Source organism: Neolamprologus multifasciatus, chromosome 20 (genome assembly GCF_963576455.1).
Source record: "Neolamprologus multifasciatus chromosome 20, fNeoMul1.2, whole genome shotgun sequence".
NCBI lineage: Eukaryota > Metazoa > Chordata > Actinopteri > Cichliformes > Cichlidae > Neolamprologus > Neolamprologus multifasciatus.
In genome coordinates this window covers 27,787,900-27,810,235 of record NC_140458.1, presented here as the reverse complement: position 1 = coordinate 27,810,235, position 22,336 = coordinate 27,787,900, and the positions used below count along the sequence as shown (strand labels likewise).

At 44.4% G+C, this 22,336-nt stretch overlaps 1 protein-coding gene across 1 annotated transcript in view; it reads right to left on the bottom strand.

Moving 5' to 3' along the window:
• Positions 1-21,565, bottom strand: part of celsr3 (cadherin, EGF LAG seven-pass G-type receptor 3) — a 119,831-nt gene extending 98,266 nt beyond the window's left edge. Inside the window, 1 exon segment of the mRNA XM_085144974.1 lies at positions 15,473-21,565. Coding sequence (XP_085001100.1) covers positions 15,473-21,092 — 5,620 coding nt within the window. The 5' untranslated portion in view covers positions 21,093-21,565.
• Between the last annotated feature and the right edge of the window lie 771 nt (positions 21,566-22,336).

The following is a 22,336-nucleotide window of genomic DNA, read 5'->3' as shown; positions in this document are numbered from 1 at the left end:
CAAACAGGAACATCTGACAACTGAACAAATCATTTAACAGTCTCAAATGAAACACTCAATAGTACCACTGCCTGTTTGTCTCGATGGTTTTAGCATCAACCCCCCAGCAGACAATGCAGTGCGCTAAACCTGGCAGACACACATAAATGTACACAGAAAACGTCTTCATTTGGCTCTTCTCGTTACTTTAAATAATCTGGGTAGCATGCACTTAGCACGAGGCTCTTCACGCATCGCTCTACACAGACATACTGAGCTTGAAAAGAGCAGCAATTCAGCATGCACAACTGTTACGACCAATTACGCAAACCGTGCCCGTGTGCTGACAGACCAGGTCGTTTCACTAATCACCTCATTCTGTAAGGTCAGCTCTATACAGGTACGTGACCTGGCATCCTAACTCGAGTTTGGCTAAAAGTTGCAACTAATAAATGAGTGAGAAATCTGGGCTGTTTGAGTCCAATGAGTCTTGAGTCAAAGAATATTTCTGCCACGTCTGAATTCTTGACTTCACCTCAAGTCTGACTTCTACAACTAAAGGAATCTATTCAGAACTGATGTTGAGTTTGATTTAAGATAGAAAGAAAGTGTGAACAGACACAACCCGCTGTGTTAACGTAACAGTTTATCAAACCTGACCACAAGTGACTTACTGTCCTTTAAATTCCTCCCACAACTCTAAGACGTCAGGCATCATAAGTCTGCGACCCTGATGTGTAATTTTGAACTGATCCTCTTTGTGTCTTCCACTTGGTTACGGAGCAGGATTTGTTGGTGAGAGGTGAGTAAAGGTAATCTTCCCCTGTAAGCTAAGTCATAACTAATGCATCACCATGTCTTCACGCCACTGCACTTCAGCTCACATAGAAACAATGAAACTTTTATAATCTCCAAACTGAAAACGCCGCAAATGGAGGGTTATTTTGGCATCTTTCGGACCATGGGAAAACAAAGCATTTTGTAAATAACAACTTGGAGATGTGTTTGCAAGCTCTCATGGCTCCTTTGGGCTTTGAGCCAACGCTTTCCCCTTTCATGTGTCTGCACTTCAAAGAGGGTGGAGAGTTTGGGGATGGCGTGCATAAAGGCTCTAAGAATAAACACACTGATCAGAAATCATCAGTGCGGTCCCATGGATTCCTGAACATGAACACACCGTGAAAGAGGGGCTGGTCTCTGATCGGTGCTCTGGTTCTAAGATGCTTTGTGGGTCCTCAGCGTTTCAAAGGGTTGAAGGGGTTCAGTGCTATCTCACTGCACCAGGTAGCCTGACTAATAGCACACTCAAAGGATCTTGAATGTCAGAGCATCCTAAGCTCGCTTCCTGGAAATCCGGACGGAAATAGTCTGCAAAGTAGCGTACAATTGAAACCCACAGCTGAAGTTAAAAAACAGTCCTAGAAGCATTTTTAAAAGCTGCCATACTTGGAAGAAGGATAGGCCACAAAGCAGAGCCCAGGCATTTTCCTTGAAGAGGACAGTCACATCACCAAGAGTTTGGAGATACTGCTCGGATGGACTTCATTTTTTTTTAAAAAGATCACAAAACGCGCAGGTGTTTTGAAAAGCAAATGGAAATATCAGTGACATACTTTTGTAGTTTTATAGTGGGACGTTAAGTGTTTTGGAGGGCAGCCTTGGTGATCCTGTGGAAGTCGATGGGAATATAAAATATAAAAGTGAAGAAATGGGAATATTATAGTTTATATAAGTATGTATATAAGGGATAATCTGATATTGTCGTGTTGGTGTTGGATCAACATTGCAAGTGACCAATCACATTGTTGTCACGTTATTCTTTGGCGCGCCAAGCCATTCGTGCATTTATGAAATTCCAATGTTGCAAGGACAATATCAATTCTGCTTAGCGTTTATTAAAGGGTTAGGGTCAGGGTCCGTTGATCGGCGGACAGAAGCGGTTTCTCGCAGCTTAAGTACAGTTTTTTGTTTTACGGCGGTTTTTCCCAAGTCGCAAAAGTATGACGTCACAACATTCTGATTGGTCACTTGCAATGTTGATCCTGGAACAACATTTACTATGTTGATCTGGGAACAACACCAACACGACGATATCAGATCGTGCATATATAAGTATGTACAACAGACTGCACTGAGTTAGTATGTGGAGACAGGGCACTGTGCAAAAGTCTGGTAATTTTTTAACATGGTCTTGAGCAATACTGTAGTTCTACAGGCTTGCTGGAGGTTTTTCAAAGGTATTCTTCGGCTGCTTTTGTTTGAAATGAGAACATAATTTGATCTAATTTCTTTGACCGAAACTGCAAACGATGTTTGACAGGTAGAACATTTTTCCACCAACAAGGTGATCCCCAAAGATCTATTGGCTAAAAAACTTTGGCATATCTTGTTGTGCAGTGTGTCCTCAAAAAATTTGAGGAATCCAGCAAACATGTGACGCAGCACCTGAGAGCTCCAGGACCTGAGCATCTGGCCCTTCTGGTGATCCTTTTACCATTCACTGAAGCCTCATCAAATGATCTCAGTGGAAGGTTGTCAATCAAGAAGCTGAGGTATGCCAAATCAGACAAGACTAACCAAGACAAGACTTATAGTGATGAATTTGGTTTAAATTGTTGCCAATACGCACGGAAGACAAGAGAGTGATGCAACACTGAGTGTCTACAGCCATCTGTAAAACACAGTGGATGATCTCTCATGGTTTGCTGATGCATTTCAGCCAGTGGTGTTGGAGATCTTGTCAAAATTGATGGAATAATTAAAACAGAAAGGTATCATCAGGTTTTTATCCAGATGCAATATAATGGGAAAGTGTTTGACCGAAAACAGCTTCATTTTTCATAATGACAATGATCCCAAACACAGTAAAAGAATACCAAAACACACAAAAGAACTCTATCAGTCATGGATTGGTCTCTAAGAGCTTGGACCTCAACATTATTAAAGCGGTGTCTGATCATCTTGACAGAAAACAGAACAAAAGGCAGAAGCAAAGTGAGGGGCAGCTTGAGACCTTTGCACAGTACTGTAGTGTAATATTTATTTTGTTAATGCTTTTAGTCACTGGATATTAGACCACATGTCTTAAAGAACTTGAACTTACTGTAAAAGTAAACTGTTCTTTTGTATTTAGACTATATAATTCATGTCTCTTGCATTCAGAATCGTCACATTGCCGCTGATGGAGAAAACACCCATTAAGTTACATAAGCATATAGTGATTTAAGTTAATGTCTTACAGATGGACACTCAATATTCATTTTAAAAGGCGGCATTTGAATGGAGGATTGTGGCGCACGTATATGCAGACATAAATTAATTTTCTCTTTATTTTCATTGTGGCTATGTGCGCAAACACTGACACTGGCAAGGTTAGTCGTTCAAATCCGCGCACGGCTAATTCATTCACACATGGCATTAGCACTGCCATTGTTAAGTGTCTGGCTCAAATTGTATGCACTCCCAATACTGTAAATGGAGTTGAGATTAAAAGAAAAAAAACCCAAAAGGGGAGATATATTACAGCAACCATGCAACACCCAAAACACTCAAATTGGATTTCCACTGAACAAAAGCCAAATGCCACATCTCCGAAACGCTAAATGCTGTCATGGTGCCTTCAGTCCATTACTTCACAGCCCATGTATTCACAACCACAAGGGTTTAAATCCCATTTCACACTGTGTTGTCACATCCCTCTGTTTGCCCTTTTTTCCTCCCTCTCCTCCACGTTCACCCTCCTCAGAAAGCCTTAACAAAATACAAGGGCAGGCTGAAATTTCGAAACGCTATGTAACAAAAAAATTGTGTGGACTTTTTAAGCTGCGTAAGATGCCCTCAGGTCAGGAAAATAAATAGGCGCGGTAGCTGCTGAACAAATGGTGCCCTTTTCGAACACACATAAATTCTCTGAAGTTAACTCTGCTAACAGAGCGCGGGATAGAGGGTCTGAAGCACAGTCACCTAAATGTAATGACTTGCCTCCCAGGGCGCGCGCGAGAGTACAGACAGGCAAAGTGGCGCTCGCACGCAAATAAAACAGAGAGAGGGAGCCCATATATTAATGCTGATAAAATAATACAGGCGTGAAAAACAGGATGTATGCATCATTACCAATCACATGCACGCAGGCGTTGGCTTGACAGCTGATTTCTGCGCTCTGTTTGTTTGTTAAAGCCTTTCCGCCCCTGAGGTCTGGGCACTCATTATTTTCAGTGTAAAGTGGAACACATCATGAAAAAAACACGCACAAACACACGAGCTCATGCAGCACCATCAGCAGCATGATGGGTTAAACCGCCCTTTAACAACAGAAGCTCTAATCCTTTGCATTCAACCAGATACACATGCACGTCTCGCTTTTTAGCCCATATCACATTTGTACATCCCCTCATGCTTTTTGTACTTATAAAGAAATCCGCAGTGACCTCGCTGACATGCAGACGTGACATTGGTTAGCAGCTGTTTGTAGCAGCAGCCATCGTCCTCCATCCTGCAGATTTATCCCGCATCTTTTTCAGCTCTTTCTCGCAGATGTGCAACAAACAGAAAGGTTATGTTTGAGTGGGAATAAGTGAAGGGTGTAAAAAAGAGCTTTGTGGGTACTACCCGGTGCAGCTTTTATGTTAAATAATTTGCTGTTTTTGGAACGTAGCATTATGGCTCCACAGTTGCTGTCCTATTAAAGTCAGCTCCTGAGGTTGGGTGTGTCTGTTGGAGCTTTTCATTGCTCTTATCACTGTTAGGACCGTCTGTCAGCTGAGAAGATCCCAAATTTAAATTTTCCAAACAATTGCTCCTGTGGGGCGGTGTAATAGTGCAGCAGTAATGGTCCACTCAGCACAGTAGGGGCAGCAATAAGGACAACTGTGACGCTTACTTATGTACGCCAATCATTGAAACACATGTAGAGAGAATACTCACTAATGCTTTAAATTATAATTACTGGTACTCGGCTTGTAACGTAAAGAGAAAAGGTAGTGGAAACTATGCTCTCAGTAGAAGACCCTGTGATTGCTTCAACTTCAACATCATGTAGTGTTCATATCAACGCTTTTTTGCTGGCTTTTTTGTGCATTTTTTTCCAAATAATTCTGCAAGTCAACATCCACCCCCACCTCCAAGCGGCAGATGGAGAAACAGATAGGAGCTTAACCAGCAAAATGCAAATGAAAAATGCTCCAGGTGTAGGCACTTACCTAGTTAGCATAAGGGTTAGTTGCATGCAATAATAAACCCCCAAGTTATGGACATCTGTTCTGAATTAAACCAAATTTATATGTATAACTTCATCTTTTCGAATTCTATTTCAGAGATTTGTTATGATTCAATATGGGCCACAAAAATACACATATAAGCATTACATAACACAATTTTCTAGTAGATAATGGAATAAATATGTATGAAAAATACATTAAAGACAAGTTCCATATGGTAAGATTGAAATCAAATGTGTCTGTGTCTATTTATTAGTCCGATTGCACCATGTGTCATGTCTTTTCTCGTTACTGCAGCGTCAATCAGAAGAGAAAAGCTGAAAGCAGAAAAGCGTAAATTATACAGTCAAAATGTAATCCTAAATTATGGCATGGAAGACAATCCATGCCAAATAAACCTCTGTGGGTTGGTGTGACATATACCCGGACCAAATCCAAATTAATGCAGGGATAATTAGAGCCAACCCAAAACGCAGCCAACCTGAACATGTCCAAAGAATTAGAGAACGCAGTGACAACTAACTACCAATTAAAACCCTGTTTACAAGAGCAGCAATATGTGTCATATCCTTGTGATTCACAATTCTTTCACTAATAATTCAGGGATACAATTACGGAGCACCATGTGATCAAAGCTGATCACCCAAGTACCAATTAATAACAAACGTGTTCGTATGAGGTCAAATTTGAAACGGCATCACAAGTATATTTCAGTTCAGTTCATGTGCAGTGGGGGGGGAAATTATTTGATCCCCCACTGAATTTGTTAGTTTGCTCACATCCAAAGAAATGAACAGTCTCTAGACAGAATATCATCCAAAACTCCAGAGAAAACACATTATATAAAAGTTATAAATTAATTTGTGCGTCATTGAGTGAAATACGTATTTGATCCCCTACAACCCAGTCAGAATTCTGGCACAGATGAGCTCTTGTGTTTGGGGGAAGACAAATTCTGCGTATTTCCTACAGAACGCCATCCCAACAGTCAAGCATGGAGGTGAAAACATTATGCTGAAGGTACAGAATAAATTGAGGGGCCAGTGTAACATAAAATGTTGGACAGGAACCTCCTTTCCTCATGCAGATGGGTCTTTCAGCATGACAATGACTTAAAACATACGGCCAGAGGAGTGTCTATACAGGCTTTAAGTTGACGGCTGGCAGCAAAGAAACCTGAAGGAATCAGAGATTTCTGTAAAGAGGAGTGGACCAAAATCCCTCCTGAGATGTGCACAAACCTGGTGAGCAACTACAAATAACACTGTGCTCACCAGCAAGGGTTTCTCCACCAAGTGCTAAGTCATGTTTGGCTTGGAGATCAAATGCTTATTTTAGTCAATGACATCCAAATCAATTCATAACTTTTGTGTAATGTTAACTATTTGGTCCCTCTCCATTAAAATGAAATGAGCATAAAAATAAGAGACTGCAAACTTACAGATTCACCAGGAGATCAACTAATTATTTCCCCCACTATAAAAAGTGACAGCAATCCCGAGCTGTCCCGAAGGTGGTACCAAACAGCCTGCTACATCCTTTTTAAATCCAACTCTGCATCTCGAGAGGGTGGGTTACTGTCCAGCTTCTCCCCTTGCAGTGATCTTGTTTGTTTACAATAATCCTGTTAGAGTCGTAAACCTAATGCGGTAATGATTTATTGATGAGTCAACGCTAAACATAGCACTGAAATTCTAGCATGTTCCAGTTTGTGCTTTCTCATCCTCCTTTAGCCCCAGATGAGCATAAATAGGTCATAAAAAAGCCCTGCTGTTTATGAAATCTTATGATTCCTCTTGCCGTTCAGTACTTGGCTCCTTCGTGCCTCAAAGGTTAGGAGACTTGAAGTTTGCGATGAACTTCTAATGAGTTTTATGTTTCTTCTTCAGCGAAAGGAAATCATTACAAGCATTCAAAGAAAAAACCTGTGGAGGACGGGGTGCTCAAGAAGTTTTGGAGAAATTGGCTGCATGTGAAGATTTGATTTTTGCTCCTCCATTATAAAAGGTTAATCTACACCAGTTTCAGCCTTAAAATTGTGTTATTTCAAGCTCTTTTCTGGACAGATATTGACAGATAAGAACTATGTGTCTCCAGTATAAGAAGGTATCTTAATAGGTATCTTAATAAATCTGGGACTCCCCACCATTTGACCTTAGAAGCTTCTCGGATGAGAGGTGAAACGTCTTCAAGCAACTTAAAGAAGTCCAGACGCTTTTCTTTGCAAGCTCCTTTGACTACGATGACCTGGATGACTGAGAACCTTCACAGACTTATCTTAATAAGACGCTTTTAAGTGGACAGGTTTTCATGTTAGGCTGCTCAGAATGAGTGTAGGTGCCAAAAAAAAGGTGTAAAAAGCAGATTTCAGGAACAGAGGAGTCCCAGAGCAGCTGCAAGTCTTTCAACAGGGAACATGAATTTGTAATGCTCTCAACTCCGTAAAAATGTCTGTCAGAATATTCTTTCATGTCCTCGGAAATCCTCCTGTGCATAATGCTGCCTTGTTTATCGCTGTTTTGTAGCAGTTATTCTGCCACTCAAACCACACTCTTAGCAGAGAGAGAAAGATATGTATCAAGTGGACTTCATTCATAAAGGGCAGATCCCAGGTGGCAACCTGTAGAGCTGCATGACTGCAAAGTAACCTGACATTTAAAATATCCTTCATTGCAAATCCTGCAAATATGAAAGCTTGGGGAACAGACACAACTGCAATTTATTAATCTGTTTATTTGCATAAAATAGCTAATATCCACCACTAAATGTCTCTGACGTTCACTGAGCGAAAAGCCACAGCATGAAATCAGACGAATGCTCATAAACAGACACTGGTCTTACGTCAAAACCAGTCACCACCTGTATTTCCCAGTATCTGCAGTTATGACATAATTAAGAGCTGAGCAAAGCTTAAAAACATACTGATATGAAACATGGGACAGAAACTGGCCAGTATGAAAACCTGTCCAGATTCCAGGTTTAATGTCATGATTACATGACACTAATTACCCACCGGAGAAACCTGCCATCTGGCTCTGCATCGCTCTGAGTAGAAAGTATGTGACACTCGACAGTCCTATGCTCAGACTGAGACATTTAGAGGACATCTAATGGACTTTAATGGGTTGGTGGAAGTTTTTTCTAAAGTGCTACATTGTGGTTAGCTATGTACTGTACGTGTAGTACAGTGTGGATGGTAAGTGGGCTTTTGTACATGTCATGGACTCATGATATGGGTTTGAGCCCATTTTGTACATGCTCATGCTCCGTGTGTGTCTTGCGAGTATTGTGTATGGTTTAGCAAAAAACATCCGCATAGCTTCCCATGATCGGATAACCACGGCAGGAGGTAATAAAGCTGATTTTACGCTACATAATGACTCATTTAGATGACATGATCCAAATTTGTCTGAAGGCAAACTTCAGGGTTAAACACTTGGAGGACACCCAGTGTTCCCAGTCTATAAAACTGATTTGTTTGTACATCTCTGGCTCTTCTACCGTGCTTCTTTATGGTTATGTCTTTTCATTCTCTCATGATACACACACACACAATTTCAATCTAATGCAGGTGCTGCACAACAGATTTTTCTGATCTTCAAGCTTTATTTTTAGGCTGCGTTTGATAAACAGCGTGCCTCCACCTTTAGTCATGGCCCTTCTGAGCCAGGTTGTGACACTAGAATGCTTCGCTCCAAGGCATTCTCGTGAGTCAGTCAATCTCATAGAGGAAGATATTTATTACTTCGATTCCTGGAAGACACATAAAAGTGACCGAAATAGTTGTGTACAGAATTAAAAAAGAAGAAGAAGAAGAAGAAGAAGAATGGCAGTAGTTGTGTAGTGAGCTGTAAATGTAATCTAAATATAAAACACTATGAAATAATGTCATGCCATTGAAAACAACTTAAACAATAATTTTGTTCGTCAGCACAATTTGGGTATTTTCCTCTAAAAGATCTGCTACATGTGGAATAGAAAAAATAGAAAAGGCAAAAAAAAATAAAAAAATAGGAACAGCAAGAACAGATTTCAACCATGACATCAACAATAGTGATGAAATATGAATGATGTAGACTCCATTTTCATTTTGTTTTACCTCAGGGGTTATAACACTGTGTAAAAACACATTATAATATATAAACATATATAAACATTAAAATGCATATGCTCTGGGGCATTTAGATTTCTCAGTAGACCCCCATGTAAATGTGCCTGACACGTGAAACATCAGTGTACTCATCTGTGAGATTATAGTTAACATCAGTGCAGTGGCCTATAAGTACAGTAAGTGAATTCACTGTGCACTGACCTCTGTGTACGCTTGCTATACTGTACTTTATATGATACATGTTTATTCACCATGCCATATGCACCACAAAATAAATTAAACTCGTGTATGTATGTTTACGTTGATGTAATCTGATTTGAGTTTGGTTTGTTAGTTGCTAACGCATGCATTACAAAGCTCCAGGGTGAAATCAGTTTAGTGGAAGTTCCTATACATTCACCAGCCACTTCATTAGGTACAACCGCTTTAACCTCCTAGGACCTGGCGTCCACATATGTGGACATCACATCTTGGGTTATTTAGACCAAAATACTAAATTTTGCTCTACAAGGGCTTGATATCCACCTACGAGGACATTATACTGCTACAGTTCTATCAAAATTTTAAACGAATATCCTCATATGTGGCTCTTATTTTTCTTAAAAACAAAAATAAGGTAAAAAATCAAATCTGGTAATTCTTTGTTTTTACATTCATCGGGCCCCTATATGCCCAAATATCAAAGAGAAATTAAAAATGAATGCCGTGGAAGAGTTCGGGTCTTAGGAGGTTAATGCTCATTTATGCACAAATCAGCCAATCACATGGCAGCTACACAATGCATTTAAGCATATAGACATGGTCGGGATAACCTGCTAAAGTTCAAACCATGCATCAGAACGAGGAAGAAAAGTGATTTAAGCGACTCTGAACATGACGTGGTTGTTGGTGACAGACGGGCTGGACTGAGTATTTCAGAAACTGCTGATCAGCTGGGATTTTCCTCCACAGACATCTTTAACATTCACAGAGAGTCATCTGAATAAGAGGGAACATCCAGGGAGCGGCGGTTCTATGGAATAAAATGCCTTGTTTATGCCAGAGGTCAGAGAAGAACTGCTACAAACTGATAAGAAGGCAACCGCTACTCAAATATCCGCTCACCACAACCAAGGTTTGCAGAAGAGCATCTCTGAACCCAGCACAGCAAACCTTGAAGCAGATGTGCTACAGCAGCTGAAGACCACACTGGCAGCAACCTCTATCAACTTAGAACAGATAACTAATGCCTGATCTTATGAATCTTGATTTCTGCTACAACATTCACATCACAATCACAATTTTGTGTAAACAACATAAAAGCACGGATACTTCCATCCTTGTTTTAAAAGTGCAGGCTGGTGGTGTAATGGTGTTGGGGATATTTTCTTGGCACACTTTGAGCTCCTTTGTACTACATGACTGTTGTTTAAAGGCCACCGCATACCTGAGTATTCTTGACCTGAGTATCCAGTGTACCTATCTTCTGACAACACATCGGGTCATGAAGCTCAAATCATCTCTACTTGTTGAAAGCATGCAACAAAAAACTATAAAGCAGTTTTGATGTAACTGATGAAGTCGCCAGTGCACGTGTGTCTTCCATGTACCACAATCACAGTAATTGTCATACGAGTATGTCAGTGCTCCACCTATCCACAACACAAACTGCCCCAGCTCACAACATCTGTGCAGTCTATACATCACTATCAACACATCCTTAATTTCTAAAGTGAATCTAAAGTGTATACAATATGTATACAGTGACAAATATGCCAATAATTATCACTAACTCCTTTTTTTGTTTTTGTTTTTTGTTTTTTTTTGCTTTACAGTCTCGTTTGGGTTATTGTTTAGCTTTCACAGTGCAAGTAGTATATAATTTAGTAATTTCAGCATTAACATGTAAAATATCAAAACCCTGAAATTGAAGCAGTAAAATAGAATTTAGCCGTCATTCATTTTATGAAGTATCAGAGGTTTTTCTTTGCCTTTTCAAACTGTCTGCTGAGGTAAAGGACTATTCAAAAAACTCCTTCAAACATGATGACGCCATTGTCACGGTCTGAGGGGACAGACCGTGCGGTGGTGTGTGTGGTGGACCCAGGTGCGAACACAAGAGAGTAGACCGGAGTAAACTTAAACTGAAAGCGAGCCTTTATTGTGGCTGATGACAGGTCTCAACACAAAGCAGAAACACCGTGACTAAACTGAACCTAAACTAAACTGGGAAACATACTGATAAACTAAGGAGACTCAGAAAACCATGACGATGATTGTACAGACTGGCCGTGAGGACATGGAGGGTGGGGAAAAAAGACGACGCGACACAGACTGTATGAAACACAGAGACTAAATACACATGAGGGATGATCAGGGGAAGTGGCCACACATGGGAGCACAGCTGACACACATGAACCTAACAACAGGACAGGAGAAGTGAAACTGAATACACTGACATTGAATACAGACTTTCAAAGTAAAACAGGAAACATGGAGATTAGACATGACATGAACTAAACATAACCACGCAGACATGACGCATGAACCAGGGAGACTTAGTACAGGGGGAGATGACATAAACAACTAAGGAACAAAGGACTAAACAGCAATCTCAAAATAAACTAGATGAGCTAAACTAGGGCACAAATGAATACAAAAGATACATAAAACTCAAACACTGGGTCGCTCGACCCAGGACCATGACAGCCATGATGTCTTTGTCTCAGGCTGGAGTTTGCTGTTCCAGTGAAGCTCTGTTGTGCAGTCAAAACTGCTACACACATTCACTACTGGGAGTTTGCCAGTACAAGCACAATCTCTGCTGCTGGCTACTGGAGCAGTTGGGAGGTGGGGGTTACTTTGCTCAAGGGCACCTTGAACGGATCCTGTTGGGGTGCCAAACAGTGCTATTGCTGCCACAACCAGCTGACCGTAAAGCCAGTTTCATGCATGTGTGTTCGTGTGTCCTTAAACTGTTGTCAGCACGCGCATGAATGGTGTGTTTAATCTCTACGAACGCAACAATTACCCAGAGAACCGACAGACTGAGACAAACTGTCAAAGACAGCATGAGAGTGAAATGGAAAAGGAAGACAAAGACAGCGAGGAAAGAAAGTATGGACGAGTGAGGAAGTAAGAAAGCAAGACGGGCAGAGAGAGGAGAGACGTCCCAGAACTCTGGCGTACATAGATATTATTCATTGAGAAGATATGAATACACCCTCAAGTGCAATGCTAAAAGCCACCAGAGAGTACACACACGTACTTATGAACACAGAAGCACACAGAAGTGCTGTACACACGCAAATAATGCGCAAGCACGAGTAGGAAGAAAAGCTGTTGAAGCACAGACATAAATTACACTCGCACACGCCTGCTGATAGTATACAACACATTCAGTACATGCACAGCCACGCACCAGGAGAGGGAGGAGGGAAAGAGAAAAACTGAAAAGAGGAGAAGTGGAGTGAAGAGCAGAGCTGAAAGGGTTTCACCATGGAAGAGGAACAGCCCATGTTAGGTGAGGAATGCCAGGAGGGAAACTGAAGAGGAGGAGAGGATAACACATGAGTGAATATGGAATAAGGGAAAGGAGGGAAACAGAAAAGAAGAAGAAAAGAGAGGATGAAGGGAAAGAAAGAGGGAGAAACTGAGAAAGAAGATGGCTGATGGAGGAAAGCCACAAAAATGGACAGAAGAATTATTACAAAAGATGAAAATGAAGAATTCATTCATCCACCCAAAGATGGGTAGAATAAAAGGAGAAGGAGAAGAAAGCGGTGGGTAGAGGAGGGACGGGCAGTCACAGATAACACACAGCACACAATGAAAGTGACAGCTTTGCTCCGAACTTGACTCTGGCTGACTGTTGTTTCATTATAATCTCATAACTGTCAAATCCTGGAGCAATGGAGAGAGGGGAGAGAGAGGAACGAGGAGAGAAGGCAAAGCATGCTCATCGTGAGAGAAACACAGTGAGAAAATTGGAAATGAATCCATAAGTCTGGTTCAAGCGAGCTGAGCGCACACTGTGATACGCCAATGGAGACAAGGGTGAATGCACACAAATATACAAACATACATGCAGTTGTGACACACACACACACACACTCAGCAGTTTCGCTTGTTGCCGGACTTCTTCACTTACTCACCGTTGCTCCTCTTTAATCGCAAGTTAGTTCATTTGTTAAAAATGCGCAAATTCATATTAATTCCTTTGTTCACTTGCACTTTTGCTCACACTCCAGCTCATTTACTCAGTGACTTATTTATTGACCCAATCGGCCTTTTTTTTAATGATTTTTCTTTTTAATCTTCGGTTTAAATTGAGTGTGACAGTAAATCCGCAGCCTCAGGGGCGGACTGAGATAACAATTCAGCCCAGGACCTCATCCTAGGACATTATGTCTATCCTACACTAAAGAGCAGTTATTATGATCATGTGTAAGTTAAGAACGTGACATTGGGTTTTAAATTTCAAATATTGTGAATTATGAGTTTTGTTGTTACAATATTAAACATGGCCAAAGTCATAAATACTGAGGTCAGTGTGTGTACAAGCTGAAGCTTCAGACTGATCCAAATGCTCTGGCTCAGATAGTTTCTTCTAGTCTTGGACCTGTATAATGTCACTGAGAACAGATATCCTTAATATAGTTATCTCACGTCCAAAGCTCTGACTATGAGTGACTCATTGACTCAGTCATGTTCATCCCTTCACCTCCTCCATCACTTATTTCTTGGTTGCTTGCTTTAATTTACTAATTCCTCTTACTTCCTTCTTTGCTTGGATCCCTCACTCGCTCATCCAAAATGACATCAAGTGGAATATGTATAAACCGTGATCATTGCTGGTATCAGAACAGTGTAAATAGGGTAGGAGGTCACACACAGTCCCCAGCCAGCATTCATCTACTAATGTTTTATGACAGAATACAAACACAGCACTATCCAGGTCCTTAAAACAACAATGCTGCACTCGTTTCTTTTCCTCTTCCCTTTCTTTGTGTTCAAAAGGCTTTGATCATTAACATCAATATCTTTACTGACTCCCTAAAAGGGCTTTATTCTTTTATCCCGAAGCTAAGAGAGAAATACACACAAACAATCAACAAAGTGTGAAAAAAAAATATCTTAAAATATTCATTTAAAAAAAATACAAAACAAAACAGGAATTCAGTTTAATCTCATTCTTCAGCGCATCTCACGGCTGCGTGATGAACAAGTTATGTTGAGAAGCTGACGGAGGCTGATCCTGTGGCATATGTCATCAGGAGAGACAGCGCATTTGCGAAGCAGTAAGACAATTTAATGGGATATCAGGGATATCTGACTCTTCCTGTCAGAGTCATGCACGCTCTCGATTCCCGGCTCGATAGATTTTTAATTGTGCAAAATTGCTATGGCAACTTGGACTGCACTTAGCCTGGATCCTGCCAATCAAACTGTGTTTGCAGTGCTGTGATATTGATCTCTGCTTATAACTACATGCAGTTCCCATTCCACCAAGAAAAATGCCTAAAACAAAACACCAATGTTAACAACAGTCTGGAAAAATGGCAACCATGGTGACTGATACAAAAATTAGATATGACATCACATTATCCTAGATTATCCTCAGCAGCCCATCCTTTGAATGTTTTTACTGCTCAGTTGTGTTTTCGTTTCCACAGAAAGTCCCCATTACACAGAAAACGTGTCTTTCTCACTACACTTTGAAAATGTGTTAGGCCAACATCAGTCTCTTATCTCGCATTCTTTCAGGTAAATGTAACCTGAATAACAGCTCGATTTCGATCAATATTTCCCTTTTATCTGTCTATACTGCTCTTTTTTGGCTTTGTCTCCAGTAAATCATTGCGTCAGCATGGCATACATGCACATGGGATGGGTTTCAGACAGCCTACTTAAAAATACTTTTTAAAACATGTATCTTTGATAAGGACAAAAGAAAGACACAAAAGGAAAAGGTAGAAGTAATGCAAAGAGCTCAGCCAAGTGACATGCAGCCTTGTCATCCCACTTTCTCACTCACTTACAAACCTGTGGCGTTGGACTCCTTATCGTCACAATATTTTTTACACTGAATAAGGCTGCAGAGCAACCTAAACTGACTGCAAACACACACTCACACACATGCACCCTCCCTCCCTTCTCTCACTTTTTTCCTTTCATGGTCTCTTACCCGTGACGGAGATCAGCATGGGAGCCACCAACGGCCTGTTGTTATCCAGTTTTCGGCTCAGTCGGATCTCTCCGCTGGTGTGATTCAGGAGCAGCAGGTGAAGCTCATTCCCCCTTTCGATGGTGTAGTACAGTCTGTCTGACACGTCAGGATCGTGGGCAGGTACCCTCCCTATTACCCCAGTGGGGAAACTGTTGGACCGATTGGAAACAAAGTTGTTGAAAATGATTTGAAAGTCTTGTAGAGTTGGCCTGTTGTCGTTCTGGTCCACCAATCGGATTCGGACAGTAGCACGGCTGACTAAAGGTGCTGACGTGGCCTGGACCACAATGACATACTCATTGCGCGTCTCATAGTCAAGATCAATGAGTGACGTGAGCTCTCCTGAAAAGATGTCCATCTGGAAGATCTCTGGTATGTTGCCCTCTACAATTTGGTACATGATCTGAGCATTGGCACCCTCATCAGGGTCGGTGGCTGTTATCTGTGCCACCACAGAACCCACAGCACTGTTTTCTTTTACTAAAACCTCAAAGTCATCAGCGGGGAATACAGGGGCGTTGTCATTCACATCGAGGACTGTCACCTGGATGTGGACAGGAGTTTGCTGAGAGGGTACACCGCGATCAACAGCGTAAGCAGTGAGCTCATAGAATGGCACGTTCTCGCGATCCAAACGTCTGCTATTTCGGACGATCCCGGATTTTGGTTCAATGGTAAAGTCTCCACCCCCATCCTCACCGTTTTGGAAGGTGTATTGAACACGACCGTTGGCGTGTGCATCCCGATCGGTGGCTGAGATTTGGAGAATACTGGTGTAGGAAGGGGCATCTTCACTCACTGTTCCCTGATACCTGGGACTGAGGAACTGAGGAGCGTTGTCATTGACATCGTTAACATTCACCTCAACGTATGTCGTGTCTGATTTCTGCGGGATGCCGTTGTCTTTGGCTGTTATAGCCAACGTGTAGGTCATCTGGTCTTCATAGTCAAGCTCTGCCTGGAGCGTTATGGCTCCTGTTGCTGGGTCGATGCGAAATTGCGGTATATTGTCCTCGAGGAAGTACGTGATTCGAGCATTCTCTCCAACATCGTCGTCTGTGGCACTGATCACGACTATGGTGCTTCCAGGTGGCTGGTCCTCGTTCACACTAACAGAGTAATGGGCGCTTTGGAAAACAGGGCGGTGTGTGTTGGCGTCTGTGATGTTGACGTGCACCTGACAGGTGTCATGGAGGGTTCTGTCTGAGGCAGTGACAGTGAGAACGTAGCGCCGCTCCTGTTTGTAGTCCAGTGGGAGAGCTAGAGAGAGAAGCCCACCCCCTCCCGCCGTGCTGATAGCAAAGCGGTTTCTGGTGTTTCCTCCTGTTATCTGGTAGGTCACGGCACTGTTGACGTCACGATCCACAGCTGTGACAGTCACTACGCTGGTGCCAACCGCCGCGTCCTCGTTCAGTCTGACATAGTACTCATTTTGGAGGAACTCAGGGCGGTTGTCATTAACATCCATCACTGTTATAGTCACACTGGCTGTAGCGGAAAGAGGGGGCATGCCATAATCCCTGGCCTCCACGCCAAAAAAGTAGTGCTCCACAGATTCTCTGTCAAGAATAGACTTGACGGTGACCCAGCCTGTTGCCGCATTGATAACAAATGGGGTGTCAGAGCTTGTGCCAGTTAGCCTGTACTCCAGACGAGCATTGTCACCAGAATCTGTATCAATGGCCTGGATGTGGAGGATTGAACTACCAATCGGGGCACTCTCAAGCACTGATGCCTGAAATGGTGTGGAGACAAAGATGGGTGGATTGTCATTGACGTCTGTCACTTGGACGCTGACAATCCCAGTGTTGTTAGAAAGGGGTGGCCGCCCGTTGTCCTGTGCGCGAACGCGGAGCGTGTACTCTCGTTCGGCCTCATAGTCTAGTGGTGCCACCACCTGGATCTCACCAGTGACGCTGTCAATGGAAAACTGCCCACGGCTGTTGCCACTGATGATGTTGTAGTGAACAACAGCATTACTATCTTTGTCCCGGTCTGTGGCGCTGACACGGAGAATTTCAGAATGAGGCCTGACATTCTCCTTCACTGCCACCACATAGCGTTTCTCACTGAACTGTGGCACGTTGTCATTTTCATCCAGCACGGTGATGAAAACTTTAACGGTAGCAGAGCGCGGCCCCGGATCTTTCCCCTGGTCGCTGGCTTCCACCTGCAGGGTGTAGTGTTCATTCGTTTCCCGGTCCACTGACCCACGGGTTGTAATGAGGCCAGAGCGAGGGTCAATCTCAAAGGCCGCCCGTGCCATTGTAGCTGAGTCACCAACAAACCGGTAACGAATATTGGCATTGGATGGGGAGTCTGAGTCAGTCGCTCTCAGCTGTAGTATGGGATAGCCTTCCTCCACATTCTCCCTAATCGTCTCCCTGTACTCTGACTGCTCAAATATAGGAGAGTGATCATTCCGGTCTGAAACAGTGATGGACACCATTGTGGTGCCAGAGAGGCGAGGGGAGCCATGATCAGTCGCCGTGACCCGGAAGTAATGTAGGTCCATATGCTCTCGGTCAAGAATCTGAGTGGAGGTGATGAGCCCGGTGTCTGGGTGAATGTGGAAGTAGTCGGATGATCGACTGTTCATCAGCGGGGCCATTGTGTAGCTCAGCCTGCCTGCATCTCCTCCATCTGGGTCTGAGGCGGACATGATGATCACTGATGTGCCAGGCGGCTGGTTTTCAGCCACATGTACTTGGTAGGTGTACTGGGAGAAATGGGGATGCCTATTGGCTGCACGTTTCGAGCGAGACCATGGCATGAAAATCTTTCTCTCAGTCTCTCCCTGTGAGGTATCATCATCTGCTACGATTATCAGTTGTTCCAGGCTCCTCTCTCCCATTGAACTGTGCTTTTTCTTTTCCTTCCCCTCCACCTCCCCTCTGCCTCCTCCCTGGTGGCTTTCATCCCCCTGGCTTTCTTTCTTCCCTATTTTGCTATCTGGCTGTGTGATGGTGGTGCTGCTGCCCCTGTCCTGACCCTTCTCTCCCTTTGCCTCATTCTCCTCTGCCTGGTTTGCCTTTGTTATTCTCCTTCCCCTCTCCCACTCCTCCTCCTCCTCTGCCCCTGTTTCTCTCCCTCCCATCAGCCGCGCCTCTCTCTGGCCCTCCCCCACCTGAAATTTTCCTCCCCAAACAGAGGCAGCAGCAACAGAGGACCCCTCAAAGCCCTCTTCCTCCCTCTGCCTTTCTCCTTTATCTCCCATCTGCCGCCCCGTTGCCTGTTTGACACCTTCGGGCTCTAGTGGCACTTGCTTACCGGGTTTTAATTGCATATGTGCACCGTCCTCGCGCGCGGTAGCTGAGCAGTCAGTGGAAATGCTACCAGAGCATCCTGGGTGAGCCATCGCTCTCTGCGCGCTTTCCCACTGCGTTTGACCAGGCCACAGCGAATTTTCTATTTCAGACTCATATCTATTTCCCCCGCCGCCTCTCTCTTCTTCCTCATTATTATTATTATTATTATTATTATTATTATTATTATTATTATTATTATTAGTGTTGGACTTGCTCCACAAAAACACGCGCCCAGCGTCTAGAGGAGCTGTCCGTCGTGCTGAAAGCTGCTCTACACAGGGAGAGTGTAGCGAACGCGCAGACCATGTGGTCAGGTTAACTGCCGAGACGAGCGACAGGTACTCTGCTGCAGGCTGCACTACTGCTTCAGAGTGACTGGGAGATGTAGCGGGAAACTCAGCAGGCGAGGAAAAGCCTGAGTCACCGGCAGACTGTGTCTCTGAAGTTGCTCTCACTTTTCCAGCAGACAGACTGAGCGCTGTGACTCGTCTCCCACTTTCCCAGCTCTCGTCTGTTTCTGTTTGAGTGGGCGCTGTTTCAGTAACTTCAGAGCCAGAGTATTCAGAGTATTTTAACGCGTTTTGGGGGACGGTGGTTTTGTTGGATGGGGACTGCTGGCAGGGCGTCTCTGAAATAATGCTGCTGAGGGCAATTTGGGTGAGGCGCTTCCTCGGAGCTATGCCTCCCTCGGGTGTAGTAAATTCAGCTAAATATCCACCCCCCATTTCTTCTCTGTCTAAACAACCAGAGCCACCACTGGGACCCACACTGTCCGCCCTGCTCTCTCTCCGGGTTTGACTGCTCTGCCCCTCGGTTCCTGGTTCTGATTTCCCCCGCTGAAGCTCATTATCAGTACTACACGAGAGCTTCAGTATCAGAAAAGCCAAACCATTATCCGGATAATTAGATAAATGAATGTGTTTGCTGCTGTGGCTCATCCCTCCCCCTCTCCCACCATTTACCTCTCTTTCCTTCCTTTCATGAATAACTCTGGCACGCTTAGACCTTGCTTCACAGAGAGGAGGTAACCAACAACCTAGATTGCTAATCTCCTCCAGCGCGCTACACCTGTACGCTTCCCTCCCTTCATCTCCCCCACCTCTCGGCCCTCCCCCATTCTCTCTAATGCACCCCGTCAAACCGCTATCGTCACCCCTCTCCCTGCTCCTGTTGGGATCGATAACATTATGCCAGCCCAAATGAGAACAATTACCAGCCCTCCTGTTCACGCTGACTGAGCCATCCCAGCGCTTCGCCTTGTTGCCGTTCCTGTAAACTAGCTGTTGCTGAATGTTATGAAAATTACACACGCAATCCAATTGAGATGCCCGGACACAGTCTGAATTGTTGGTAAAAGTAGGTTTGAATGTGTTTGAAGCATCAGCGTGGGGTAAAATGTATCCAGAAAGAGAATGAATGCAGTGAGAGAAACCAGCTGGGACGAGGCCAGGTGAGGGAGTGCTGACCACGGAGAGGGGTGGTTTGTCGGGACACGGCCAGTGTGTCGGGGAGCACCATGCAGCAAGCAGTCTCTTCACCTCAGGAGCCCTCTCCCACACCTCTCCCCCTCTCCTCCCTCCACTTCCGGGTGCCCCGTTCAGGCCAGAGGCGTGCACAAAGGCTCCGGCGGCACCACGTTTGGCGAGGTGTGGTCGCGACGCCGGCCACCGTTGCGCGCACGCTCTAGTCCTTTGTACTGCCCGTTTTTTACCGTTTTGAACCAGCGAGGGGGTGGAAACAGGTGAAGTGGGAGGTGAAACAACGCCCTTTCTGCCCAGCCTTCCTCTTTCCACTCTCTCTCCTCCACCGACGCCATCGGAGTTCAACCTGCTCCTAATACCGGGGTGGAGTTGGAGAGTAGGTGGCGATGGAGCCGGAGGGCCGTCTGCGGTCTTCCAAAACGTCCCGACTCCTTTCGGTCCTTCTTTCCGCCTCCCCTTCGCTCCATCGCGCAGATATCCTCTCAGCGTCTCTCCCGCGCGCTGCACTCCCGAGCATCTCTCTCTCTGTATCCGCTCCACGGTCCACCTGCTTGGGCGTAGATTCCAGCTGCCCCTCGGCGACTCCCTTGCCTCCTCGCACTGGTGTTGCTGTTGCTGCTGGCTCACTTTACCGGCGTCTCGATAGCAGAGGCCCGGGGTCCATCTGTTGGAAACTCCTCCTGTATTCACCGTCCCCGGGGTGAACGCGAACAAAGGGCCGAGGAGAAGCAGGTGGAGTGCCAGAGATGAGAGCAGGAGCGGGGTAAAGCCCGGTAGCGGTGCAGCCATTTAGTCTTCTCCTTTCTCTGTGTCTCCCCTCCTTTCTCCCTCTTCCACCTCTGCCTATTCTCTCTTTCTCTCTCACGAGTGTGCCTTCCCTTCTCCCCCGTTACTTCTCTCTGTCCTTCGTTCCGGCTATGTGGCCAGTTCCAGGACCGCCAGCACCGCCCGACACCTTCCCCCAGGCTCCCCCGTCTCTCTGTCAGCCTGGAGAGTTGGCATCTACCCGCTGTGGTCCGTGGAGCTGGAGGTCTGAGCGTTAGGAGCGGCGCGGCAGCAGCATCTCTCCTCCCGTTCATTCACATCCAACATGGCTCACACACTCACACCGACTGACTGGCTGGCTGGCTCACACACTAGCCTTCAGAGTGTGTGTGTGAGTCCGCATGTGTGTGCGCGCTCCTCTAGCAGTGGCTGTGGCAAGCTACTATCCACCCATCCACACACACTCACACAATCACGCTCTCCTCCTCTCTCCTTTTCCACCCCTCCCCCTATTGCTTGCATCTCTATAGCCCCTCTCTCTCTCTCTCTGATAATGGTTGGCTCCGGTGCGCAAGGCTGTTACACAGCACCCGCGGCGGTCGCCATGTCCACAACTGGAATATGAGCTAGAAAAAAACCCTTATCTTACACAATCTCGCCGTCATCGCCGTATCAGCTGCCGTACTGTCGTCCCAACACATTTCTCCTCAGGTCTGTCACCTTTCACCTTCTAGGACTTCAGCAATGAAGTCCTAGAAATTAGACTTTGACTTTATTTCATTTTTCATGCTAAAAAAGAAAATTTTACACGAGCAGTTTTGGATGGATTATAGAAGAAAAAGTAATTTTTAGAAACTTTTACTGCAAGGGGAAAGAGTGTTCAGTCTAGTCCTTCTGTAATAAATCATTTTGCTTCATTGATATATTCGGGATGTTTCATTTCCTGGAAATACATCAATTTCTCAGTTTTTTCTTCTTCTCCATTTGCATGTGCTTTGGTCTCACCCGGTCAAGCAGCATCTTATATTCTAGTGCGGTGATGTAAGCTTAGGTTAGCTCAAGGAAAAGTGACGTCATCTCTCTCTTGCATCCACGAGTAATTCACATATACACACACACACTGAGAGAGAGAGAGAAAGAGGGGGGAGTCCCTGAGGTGTCACCTCCACTTTTTACTCTAAGATTATTGTGATGATATCAGTGTTAAAGGCACATGCGCGCAATCCCACAACATTCCTAATTTAACACTAATTCGCTCATGGTTAAAT